We start from the raw sequence: 12,763 nt of genomic DNA, 5'->3' as shown, positions 1-12,763 counted from the left end.
CATCAACATAAGGCTTTATGTTTCATTAAGCAGAAATCCTCAGATGAAATAGCAAGTACCAGGGCTTTCAAACTGTCCCTGCATCAGTCAAACTCCGTGACTTCCATGTGGCCTCCATAGCTGTGGCTAGGCTTCTTGGTCCAGTCTTAAATAATCCAGGAACATCCCTCAAGGGCTGCTCCTCACTGAGAGCAACTCCAGTCGCCACCGGTAGCTATAGAAGAGGGAAAATTTATGCTCACATCTGTCTGATGAAAATCCTTCTTCCAACAGATGAAAAAGACATGCTAAAATTCATGCTAAAAATTCAAGAAAAAGGCATCTTGATTTACTACCAATGCTGTACAATACATGAACACTCTTGTGGGATCTCTTTATTATATACACATACCTAGATAAGGATTTCTTTAGTAGTCATCACTATTACCTCTATGGACCAGACAACACTAAAAATATCAAATGACTACATGCTTAAACTACCTACAGGACAGCCAAACAAAAGACTTTCTTCAAGCCTCATTACCTTCCTTTATCTACTCCAGTAAGTTCTGTTGGAGCCACATCACAATGAAAACTCATGTTTCATTTGCTGTCCACTGTCACCTAATAGGTCTCTCCCAGCATGGTGGTTTCCAACATTTCTTCCCATTACTGCATATAAATTTGACAAAGGAAATGTCAAATAGGTAAACCATAACTGAGCCACAATGTCTCAGCATGAGTTGTACTGTTGCAATATTAAAATTCTCTGGCACACGGTAAAAAGGATCTCTTTTTACCTGGAATTTCGTCAGTCCCTCCATTGGTGTGTTTGAACCGATCTCCTTCCACGTGGACATTTGGGCATAGCACATCTGGGAAGGGAAAAAAAAAAAAAAACAACACAAAACAATTATTTTAAAGTAAGTAAATTAACTATTTCATATATATAAAGACACTGGACAATTCCTACATAAAAGGATCTATCTATCTGACTGCATAGGCATGAGATATAAATGCTAATATGCCAAACATTTGCAGGTCAACCAAAACACTGGCATTATTATTGGTAGTGTACTAGTTCTTATAGACCCCTGTGAAAACCCTTCTTAAGACATAATCCCTTGTCCAAAATGATTAAACCTAAATAGGCAAAGCATGGCAGAGTAATAAAAGCATAGAGAGATGAAGAAGTCTGATCAAGGTCACAGAGCCAGAAAAAGAAACCAGCTATCCTGAGTCTTGGTCCAGTCCCCTTTCCACCGGCCATCCCACCTCCAAGAACTTGGCTTTACATCCTACTTGCAAGTTCTGCTTTTTCACTCATTTTATATTATATATATATATATATATATATATATATATATATATATTTTTTTTTTTTTTTTTTTTTTTTAAGCCACAGTAATATCCAACCCATGTCAAACATTTTTCATGCTCTCAGTTGGTGTCAAGTTGATCTTTGGACTCATCCATCTACACACACTCGGTTCTGCCTACCTACCCCTTTCCTACCATACATCTTAAGCAACATTTATTTATACTTTGTTTTCCTAGATCAATAGCTAATTTCACACTTCTAAACAATGGGGCAGATATCTCAAGGAGCCAGTTTAATGAGAACATGAAAAATGCGCCCCCTCACCCCCGACTTTTCATTCTGTTCAAACCATGCTACTATTTTCCTTTCCCGCTTCAATGGCCATCAACATGGGAATTTACCACAGGTACCATCCCTTCCTCTATGTCCAGTGTGCACATAATAAATACCTTATGCTCTTCCACCATTACCCTCCTCCCGCTGTATACTTTCCCTACACCTCATGCTTAGGCCCTGCTCCTGGACACATTAGCACGCATCATTTCAATCACTATATTTTTGAGAGATCCAGCTCTGCTGTTGAGCCTGGGCTCAACGCAGGAGTGCTGCAAATAAACAATATGATCATCAGGAGCGATTTCAGTGCCAGAGACTGCATGATTCATCTGTATGCCAAAAGAAAGCAGAACTATCATGAAACAGAATAGACAATACTTATACTCTGGGACAGCTGCTGAATACAAAACCTTATATTATTTTTCATGCTCTTAGTAATCATGAGCATACAATAGATGCCACCAAAAGTGACAGTGTAATCATTGCATTGCCAATGTTACTTTACGATGGCAGTACCACACAGGTAGCAAAATGCGAGACAGGACAGTATATTTACTACAGGCAATCACACTGCTTTGTGCAAGTCCCCTGGGATAGGGGTTTTCTTTTTTCTTTTTTTTTTTTTTGGCTTCCAGTGTGCCTCTTCTCCATTCAGATCAGTCTGAAACAAGATTAATACACGTAACATTGAAAGGGATGGATGAAATAGTCTAGGTAAGAGGACACTGCTATGCAACTGCAAAGGAGGCTGCTCTGGTGACTCCTCCAACCCAAGCTGAAACAGGAAATTAAAAAACATCCTCTCACTAAAAAGTGAGTAGCAATGAAGATTTCATGATCCTAGACTTAAATGTAACATCCACTTTCAGTACAGAAGTATCTAGGGGTTGACTGACTGCATTGCACTACACATATTAATCTAAAGGGTAAACTTCCCAGAGCTCCTTTTCTTTGACACTTTGAATTAGGAGTAAAAGCTGGATGGATTTTGCAGATAATCCCCTTTGTCTGCCCTGACTAGGCAAAATATTGTAATGCCCCACGTTCCCAACATGTCCAACTTTCTTTTGGCAAAAGGCAGCCCGCAGCACCATATACATCTATTACTGTGGGATGGCCAGTCAAGAGTCCCATGCTGAAAATCTGTATGCACATGAACTAAAATAAAGTAACATGATTCCTGCAAGAGTCTGTAACAGGATACTGTGTCCCATTTTTGCCTTTTCTCTAATGGAGAAAGCAAAAGGAAGGACCGGGGGTGCTAAAATCCAAAAAGCAAGCTGGGGTTGAGGTTAATGAATCCAGATCTGGGAGCTCAATTAATGACCGCCAGAGCCTTTCTGTCTGACCTTAGACAAGTCACATCATCATCCCATGCCATCATGCCACATCAGTGAGATAACTTGCCTTCTCTCAACCTGGTCTCTTCTGATTGCAAACAGTTTGTGCCTTGTGACTTGTACGCCCCTGTGCAGGGCCAAGCTGGCCACGCTCCCGTCTCAGTTCAGGTGAACTTGGGCTCATGAAAGCTTCTGCTGTAATACATATAACTTATTTAACTCTATGAAGCTGCCTGCTGACTGACTTCAGACTAAACACAGCTAACCACCTCTCTCATGTCTCAGTGCTGCTGTGGTGGGATTGAGTGTGTATCTCAACTTCTAGGGCTTATCCCAAGGATAGTGCCACGTCCTTGTCCTCAGCTTTTGAGGGAAACCCACCAAGTTTCACTAACTGATGTTCTGGCCCATAAAGTTCATTTTGAGCCCCATTTCTAAATAGGGGGGGAATGGGGGCCTGGAGCAATCAGACTTGACTTTCCTCTTGCCACGAGACAGAAAAAAATGAAGGCAAGGATAGTAGGGAGAGCAGGGTAAAGTATAAAACCCCTCCTGACTCACAACCCAAGTAGAGAGAGACAAAAAAACCCCACGCAACCATGCACAAAACTGCCTTTAAATGGAAAAGCAGAGTCCCAACTACTACTAGTTAGAGTAACATGCCCAACCAAACATGATGCCCTCCAGCTGGCACTACCCATGGGGCCCTTGCTTTATAGGACAACCTACTGCATAATTATTACAGGTTGAAAACAATGATATTTTCCTCTGGTGCAAAATTCCTGGATTCACTCTAACTGCAGCGAAGGCAAGGTTAATATTCCCGCATAAAATGCACTCGGCTATAAAACACAAGACGCTTATTTTGCACAACAACCTTTGAAGGGGCGAGTGCCATAATTGATTGGAGAGAATAAAGAGTGAACAGAAAAGGCGGTGAGAGAAGAGAGGTCATCCCCATGGAAACATGCCGGTCTTTAATACTGTGTGTAGAGCTGTTTGCAAGATCCCATGGCCTTTAATTAACTGAGGAGGCTGCAAGCAGAGCTGGTTGGACCGCTTGTAGCAAACAATTGATCTGATGAACTTTAGGTTTTGTGCGTGTGTGGGCACAGAGTTGCCTGGCCAAACAGGACAGGCTTAGTATAAACTGGTCAATTATTGAGACTCCCATCTTCCTCCTCTATCGCTATGACTAGGCCGATGCGCTCTAGACAGAGGTGTTCTCACAAGCTGCAATGCAGCTTCCGGACGGCACAGCCGTCCTCTGCTCTTGTGACAGGCATTTCCCTTATGAAACCAACAGCAGCCCCTCTCTCTCAGTTGTGTATTTCTGACTCTCAGTGTAAAAGCAATGTCTTCCAAGGGCTGCATGTGCAGAACAGATGGTAAAGCCAGTTAAGGCTAGCAAGGAAAAAGGACACCATTTGCCTTTGATTTGATGGATTGGCTGAGATTTATGAGCCAGCTGCAGCTGAGGCACGCCCATAGCTGTGCAAAAGGAGATTTGTGTCACCTTTGCGCACTTCTCAAACTTCTAAAGACATCCTCCCTCCTGGCTCACTGAGTATGGCATAAGTCAGGAAAGCCTGAAAGTTGGTTTTCCTTCCATGACAATGGCCCAAGTATAAATAGTCAAGTACTGAGGACATCTGGGCACCCCATGGCCTGGACCACACCTTTTCTTTTGGCAATGGGAGCAGGGAGGGGGCAGTATAGAGGTCATTATCCCAAGCTGCCCTGTACAAAACAAAAATCATCTATGGACATTTGAAGACAGTTTTGCTTCAGTGGTGCAAAAGAAAATTGCCCAAACGCAGAGAATCTGAATGGAAATCTTGCAGGCAAGATACTTGTTGAAGCCTTTACAGCTTTTAAAGCACTTTGGTCATATCCTCATCCCAATCATTTGGGTCTGTAGCCCTGCTGCGTTTTAACAAACAAGTAGGAAAATGGAATTCTCTTTCCAACTTTCTTTTGCCTTGGTATAAAAACGTAGCTGCTGCCCCTGCAGATAAAACTCAAAACAATCATTGTCACGGTGGGGTCCTTCAGGAGGGCCGTGATCTCCCTACGGCCCCCTTACCGTGCCAAGTCCGCCCAAGGGTACCCTCAAATTCTCGCCTGCCACGTCTTTGATGTTTATGTATAGTTGGGAGGCTGCCTACGACTCCCTGGGCACGGTTAGCTGGGACCTCGGTCCCCGGACCCCCTGGGGGTCTCCTGGTATGATGGGTGCTTCCCAGGCACCCTAGCCTTATGGGCTACACGTGGCTCCTACCACCCCTAATACCATGCCCCAAGCCTGGCTGATGGGATAGATGCTTCTCTCTCTCTCTCTCTCTCTATATATATGTATATACACATACATACATACATACATACACACACTGCCCATCTCTTGGGCCTCCTCTACGTACTCTTGCCCACTCTCTGGGGCCTCCCCTGCTGTACTGCCCTCTCTTGGGATCTCCGAGCCTACTCGGGGCCTCCTTGTAATGTGGCCCCTTTCTGGGGCCTTCTCTATAGTGTCGGCCCTTGTCTGGGGCCTTCACAATAGTGCCCCCTCCTGGGGCTTTCCCTACAATGTCACCTGAACTCAGGCTTCTAAAATACAGCCCCCCATCTGGGGCTCTCCACGCCCACTCTGGGGACTTCTCGGTAACGCCCCCTGACTCTGGGGCCCACCGCACTGCTGCCCCCTTCTCCCAGGGCCACCGCGCCACTACCCCCTCTCACCGGGGCAACCGCAGCACTCTACCCTGCTCCGGGGGTTTATCACAGCACTAGCCCTTCTTCAGAGGCTCACCGCACCCGCACTGGGCTTCCTAATAATATAGCCCCCTCTCTGGGCTTCGTCGTGCCTGCGCTGGGGCGTCTCAAAGCTGCCCCTCTCTGGGGCTGGGGTCTACATACCCCACACACAACCCGGGGCCTATGTTCCCCGCCTGCAACCCACTGGTTGCATTCCTCACCGCAAGCTGCACCTTCACTGGTGCTGTGCCTTCACTGGCACCGGGGTTCCCATACCACTGGGGTTCCCCCTTAGAATACTGCGCCCTCACTGACACTAGGCCCCCACCCTCTGTGGGTCCCTATGAGAACACTGCGCCCTCCTCAGGTGCTGGGGCCCCCACACTCCCGTGGGGCCCCTTTATGAGGCCTCCTCCAACCCCTGTAGCCTCACCCAAACCACCGGTGTAATATCAAAGCCGAACATAAACTTGAGCCTCCCGGCTATAACTCAAACATAAAGCCTCCTGGCAGAACCAAGGTGCTCAAACCTCTCCGAGCTGCCATCCTTCACCCAGCTAGAGCGGTTCCTATGATTCTCGCCTCCTAGCTCCAGGAGCTCCTACCCCTCTGGCTGCTGGCAGGGAACTGCCAGCCTGGCCTCAGCCCTGGGCTTTATAAGGGCCAGGCCCTGCCCCCTTCTGGCCAGCTGATTCTTATTAGTTGCCCCAGCAACTCGCAGCTGTGGTTATGTTCTGCCAGGGCTCTCTCTCCCTGGCAGTTTCTACTCCTTAGGAGCAGGCACTGAGGTGCCCTGTGACAATCATCCTTTGACATGGACTTGGGAACTGTCCAACCTTGACCTACGCAGCCAATTTGCCTCCTGTTAGACTACAGACTTCTTTCTTCGTGCTACCTGATTGGTCACAAAAGTACCCCCATTATGAGTAAGAGCCCCAAAAGAAATAACTACCATCCCAACCCTACACTGCTTCAGGCAGGATACCACAATGTCCTTGTTCTACCTGAGCCACAGACTTGTCACTGGGGTTGAAATGACCTGTTCTCCCCTGGTCGCAAAGGCCTACTTCTCCTGATGCCAAGGCCATAACCAGTCTTTCACTAGCTGGTTGCAAGGGTCTCAGTATACTATTAAAATGGTTCCAGTATTGAACCACAGAACCCAGTCCTTGAGGACCAAAGGATTAAATGTATACCTTGACTTTAGCAAGGCTTGTCATACGTCTCCCACAACATTCTTGCAAACACGCTAAGGAAGTACAGGTTGGATAAATTGACTGCAAGGTGGTTAGAAAACTGCCCGGGTCATCGAGGCTCGAAGGGTAATAATCAGTGGAGCTGTATCCAGTTGGCAGCCAGTATCAAGTGGGTCAGTCCTAGGGCTGGTTTTATTCTATATCTTCATTAATAATCTGGAAGATGGGATGGAGTGCCCCGTCATTAAGTTTGCATATGACACCAAGCTGGGGGATAAGATTCATAGATAGATGTTAGGGTCGGAAGGGACCTCAATAGATCATCAAGTCCGACCCCCTGCATAAGCAGGAAAGAGTGCTGGGTCTAGATGACCCCAGCAAGATACTCGTCTAACCTCCTCTTGAAGACCCCCAGGGTAGGGGAGAGCACCACCTCCCTTGGGAGCCCGTTCCAGACCTTGGCCTTCAGGGTAGGGCTAGGATTCAGAGAAACCTCAAGAAATTGGAAGGTAGGACCAAAAGAAATCTCATAAAATTCAACAAGGACAAGTACAAAGTCCTATATTCAGGATGAAACAGTCCCATGTACTGCTACAGGCTGGGGGCTGACCGGCTAAGCAGCAGCTCTGCAGAAAAGGACCTGGGGGTGACAGTGGACAATAAGCTGAATATGAGCCAACAGTGCGCCCTTGTCACCAAAAAAGCTAACAACATCCTGGGCTGCATTGGTAGGAGCGTTGCTAGCAGATCGAGGGAAGTGATTCTCCCCCTCTGTTCAGCAATGGGGAGGCCACATCTGGAGTCCTGTGTTGAGTTTTGAGCCCCCCAATAACAGAAGGGATGTGGACAAATTGGAGAGAGTCCAGTGGAGGGCAAGAAAAAATGGTTAGGGGGCTGGGGCACATTATTTATGAGGAGAAGCTGAGGAAACTGGGTTTATTTAGTCTGGTGAAGAGAAGACCCTGTGGGGGGTTAACAGCAGCCTTCAACTCCCTGCAGAGAGGTTGCAAAGAGGATGGAGCTGGTCTGTTCTCAGTGGTGGCAGATGACAACAAGTAGCAATGGGCTCAAGTTGCAGCAAGGGAAGTTTAGGTTGGATATTAGGAAAAAGATCCTCACTAAGAGGGTAGTAAAACACTGGAATAGGCTACCCAGAGAGGTGGTGCAGTATCCATCCATGGAGGTTTTTAAAACCCGGCTAGACAAAGCTTTGGCTGGGATGATCCAGTTAGTGCTGGTCCTGCCTTGAGCAGGGGGGTGGACACGATGTGACCTCCTGAGGTCCCTTCCACCCCTCATTGTCTATGATTTTATTAAATGACAAATTGCTCACACCTCTAGTAGCTTTGTTCTTTTCTCACAACTCCTTTCCATGCTTGCAGCCTTCTTCGGTTTCCATCGTAGCTAGTCCACAGGTTCATATTACCTGCACACATCTTTGGTTACTTTGTTGGCTCTTCAATAAACTGGGAAACTGAGTGAAAGCCCAGAATCCAGCTGCTGTTAATCTGTCTGTGGCCTCATCCAGAGTCAAAAAGGGGCTTATATACCACTACCCTTCCCTCACGACCTAAAGCCTCAATAGATCCTGGACTACAAAGCTTAGGACTTTCCTGCTGTTAGAGGAAATCAAACACGGATCAGAGATCAGGTTTTTTTGACACTCACCATCTTTACCACCCCTTTTCTTTTTAGCAACCGGTAAGCTAAAGTTTGTCATTACCTAGAATGGATGTAACTGGACACGAACAGTACGGAAATGGAACCAAAAATAACAACAAAAGCAGTGTTAATGTAGCAAGTGGGTTTTCACTTAAAAGCCATATTTAGTACCACTTTATTCTGAGGGGTGCATAGATCTGCTTCTGAATACAAGTCTTCTTTAAACTGCATCTGAAGTCATGCCAGGCATTAAAAGGTGCTATAAATGTACCCTGGTTCTTAAAGGCCTAGAGACCACAGAAGTCAACTTTATGCAATTTTGGCTTCTAGCAGAAACATTTTGCAGACAAAAAATTTGCTTTGAAATATCACAAGCCCCTGTTATGATTTTTTTCTAATTCAATGTTTCCCATCTACAGGGGTGTAGGTTGTAACCGTGTTGGTCTAAGGACATAGGCAGACAAGACAAGGTTCTTTGGGTGAATCTGATATCTTTTATTAGACCAACTTAAATAGCTGGAAAACTATTATTAAGCAAGCTTTCAGGTTCAAAAACCCAAAAGCTTGCTTAATAATTGTTTTCCAACTATTTAAGTTGGTCTAATGAAAGGTATCAGATTCACACAAAGAACCTTGTCTGCCTATGTTTCCCACCTGTGATTTTAGTTCAACAAAATAATGGAGGCAGGTTTTGTCTTTTGCTGTGTGCTCATTTAATATGTTCACTATGTTCAGTTAGCGCTTGCCATGGAGCCCCGGTCTCAACTGGGCACCTCCGCAAACAGTGGTCGTAGCACCAATAAAAAAGTGATCACACAGCTTCTGTTGTCACACGTGCTTCTCCACCACTTAAAATTATCCCCTGGCAGAATAATGAGGTCTTAACTGGTCAGAGAGAAAGACAGAGATAAATCAGCGGACATCTTTAGAAAGATTCCTGTTACACCACTAGTATCTGCAGCAAAATGATATATCCTGCATAATAAGTCAACTCCCTTACCACAGGAAGCAGAAACCCCAGTGTCAGCAATATGATTTTTTTTTCTCTCAATTTAGATCTTCACTTTTCTAGTTTCTTGTAGAAGAGTGGAGTTCATATTGCCTTCTACTTGCAGAGAGTTGAGTTCCTTCTTAAACCCTTTGCTAATCCTCTCCCTTCTTCATCCAGATAAGAGCCCCCCGCAAACAAACAAACAAAAAAAAATAGCCTGGTGCTCTCTCCTCAGCTGTAAAATTCCTGGCAAAAGAAGGAGTTAGTGCTGCTGCAAAGTACAGGGAAATGACAAACAATTACACTGACAAGACTGTTGGGCTAGAAAAAATAAGTCTGTAAGTTAACAGCAAGGCCTCTTGTGTCCAAAAGAACATAGTGCCAACCTGGCAGCATATCAATCTGTGCCAGCTGGCAGCCAAGTTTAAGTGCTATATCCAGAGGTGAAATTAGAGGAAGAAACAAGACAGCAGCTGTTATTCTCATTTGGCTTCAGCCTTTATACAACATCCCAGGCAAATGTGACCAACGTTATGACACAGAAGAAGTGTGCTTGCCGCAGTGTTCTCAACTAGCACTCAAACAGACGGCATGCAAAGTCTCAAGCCTTGATGCAGCTCCTCAGAAACATTTTGCAGGCTTGGCTATTGAACGCAAAGGGAAGATAACACAAATGGAAAAAAAAAAAAAAGAAAGAAGGAGAGAAAATGTGTAAAGAAAATAAGCTGCTAAACCTCAGTCAAATGTTTGGCTAGTCTGTCTTTTCTTCCAGCTCAGCTAAGCATTGTTTCCCAGCTACAAGGGAAATCAACTCCTTAAAGGCACCTGCTCTGTAGCAATTCATCTTGGACTCTCATAGCTCAATGGAGTTGAAGGTCAAGAAGAGCCCATTAGGTCAGATAGCCCTCCTACGTATCCTACTGAATTGTTCGTCTAGTCCGTCCTCCTGGATGAGTGAAACAATGATAGAAAAGTAGGGCTGGAAGGGACCTCAGGAGGTTATATGCTCCAACCCTCTGCAGGATCATCCCCAACGAAACTATCCCAGCCAAGTGTCTATCTAACTTGTTCTTAAAAATGTCCCAAGACGGAGAAGCCATAACTCCTCTGAGTAACCTGTTCCAATGCTTAACCACCCTCATAGTGAGGAAGTTCATCCTAATGGCCAACCTAACCTACAAAGAGCGGTTCCCCCAGTACTGAGCTCCGCAACTTGTGTTCAGCCACAGCCGATCTTCCCAAAGGATCCATTCTGCCCCGAAAGGTGGAGAATCCACCATTTGCCTCAGGAATACGTTACAATGGCTAATCCCCATTATGGCAGAGAAAATGGGAGCCTTATTTCAATTGGTCTAAGTTCAGCTTTCAGTACTGGCTCTTGTTCTGGCTTTCTCTGCTATCTTAAAAACAATTGATTTACCCAGAATTTTCTCCTCCTGAACATAGTCATCTCTGCACTAAGTGTCATGTCGTTGAGGATGACATTGCCACAATGGGGGTACCTGAATCAAGAGCATTGTTAATCCAAATGGACTAAGAATGACCAGTACCTTTTTGTCATAAAATTCACAGGGTCATTTGGGTGCTCTTGCCACTGCTGTGCACCCTTTCCTTCATGCACTTTTCCTGCCCAAGGACACTCAAAAATGCCTTCATTCCTTGGCACTCCATTACTGCCTGTTTAGAGGCAAGAGCTCAAAAGAGTTAACAGGCATATGCACTTTTATGATTGCCCCCAAAACTCTTTCTTGAGTAACAATGCTACCTCTTCCCACTTTCCAATTCACCTTGGAGCAGCCACTTACATCTCCATGTAGGATCCATCCAGGCCATATGCCTATCCTTTTGCAACTGGGCCTTCCTTAGTCATGCTTCACTGAGGATGCAGTTAGGTACACGGCAGGACTACTTCATTGCATCCATGAAAGCAAATATGCACTGTAATCAAATCAGATTCTCAGTCCTACACTCCTCATCCACCAAGATCTAAATAGGTAGCTAGTCCTTGAGGCTAAGAAGTCAAAGCTGATTGGATATACTCCTAGCCCAGGGGCGGGCAATTATTTTGGGTGGAGGGCCGCTTACTGAGTTTTGGCAAGCCATCGAGGGCCGCATGGCAAGCAGCCAGAGGCAGATAAATATTAATTTTCTAAATTTTTTAGGGCCCTGCAGGCTGGATAAAATGGCCTGCTGGGCCACATCCAGCCCATGGGCCACATTTTGCCCACCCCTGTCCTAGCCACATTCATTCCCTTGCATACCATTGGCAACAGAAACTAGCATATCCAGTGTGTGATGCTGACTCTGGCTGGACTTTAGTGTCTGAGTTATATACCCATGCATGAAGCTATGTGCCTTTCCACTAGCCCAGCTTGCCAAGCAGTCCAGGATACTCTGCATGACTGCCCTGTCCATGTCATTTTTTTTTTTTAGCATTCTGTCAATTCTTCCTTAATCCACACTTATAAGTGATGATTTTACAATTTGTTTGCAGAAATACTTATGAAAATAAATGGCATCAGGGCTAGCATGGATATCAATACTGGAAACACTCTCATTCTGTCATGATTCCCTATTGTCAGCTACTTTTTGAGATCTGCCAATTCTGTGGTTCTTAATGCATTTAATGCACATTGTAGAGTGCTATCGTTAATCCAAATGCAATGCAATCTCGAGTAAAATGTTTCACATTAGCCTGCGACATCTAGGCAGTCACCTTTATCAATTTAAAATCCCCTCAGAAAAATGAAATGCATTTTGTTTGATACAACCCATTTCCATAAAAACCAGGCTGACTAACATTACACATTAAGGCTTGAATTTCTTTTTAACTGAATACTATAGCAACTTTTTCATTATTTTCTCTGGGACTGCAGTCAGGCTACTTGGCTTATAGTTATCTACAGTATTCTCCTTGCACTTTATGACTATTAGCAAAACCTTAGCACTCTTCCTTTCTTCTGCAATGTTCCTAGTCATGTAGGTTTTAATTAAAAAACAACCAAAAAAACCACATAATTGAGGCACAGATTTTGTTAAACATTTTTTTTTTTTAATTCTTGGGTTCAAGTTACCCATGCCTGATGAAGACAATTGCTTGCCTTCTAAGACTGGCATAGAATGTCTCTTGGAAAGGTTTGCTTTAATGTCAATTTGGGCATATCCTCCACAGCTTTCTGTTCCA

General features: G+C 44.9%; 1 protein-coding gene across 1 annotated transcript in view; it reads right to left on the bottom strand.

Annotated features, from left to right (window-relative positions):
* The window catches only part of COL22A1 (collagen type XXII alpha 1 chain), a 237,243-nt gene that overhangs the window by 144,573 nt on the left and 79,907 nt on the right, over positions 1 to 12,763 (bottom strand). The window contains exon 4 of the mRNA XM_059723465.1: positions 780 to 854. Within this exon, the coding sequence (XP_059579448.1) occupies positions 780 to 854 (75 nt within the window). The remainder of the gene's footprint in view (positions 1 to 779; positions 855 to 12,763) is intronic.

This window comes from Alligator mississippiensis, chromosome 3 (genome assembly GCF_030867095.1).
Source record: "Alligator mississippiensis isolate rAllMis1 chromosome 3, rAllMis1, whole genome shotgun sequence".
NCBI lineage: Eukaryota > Metazoa > Chordata > Crocodylia > Alligatoridae > Alligator > Alligator mississippiensis.
This window is presented reverse-complemented; position numbering and strand designations above follow the sequence as displayed.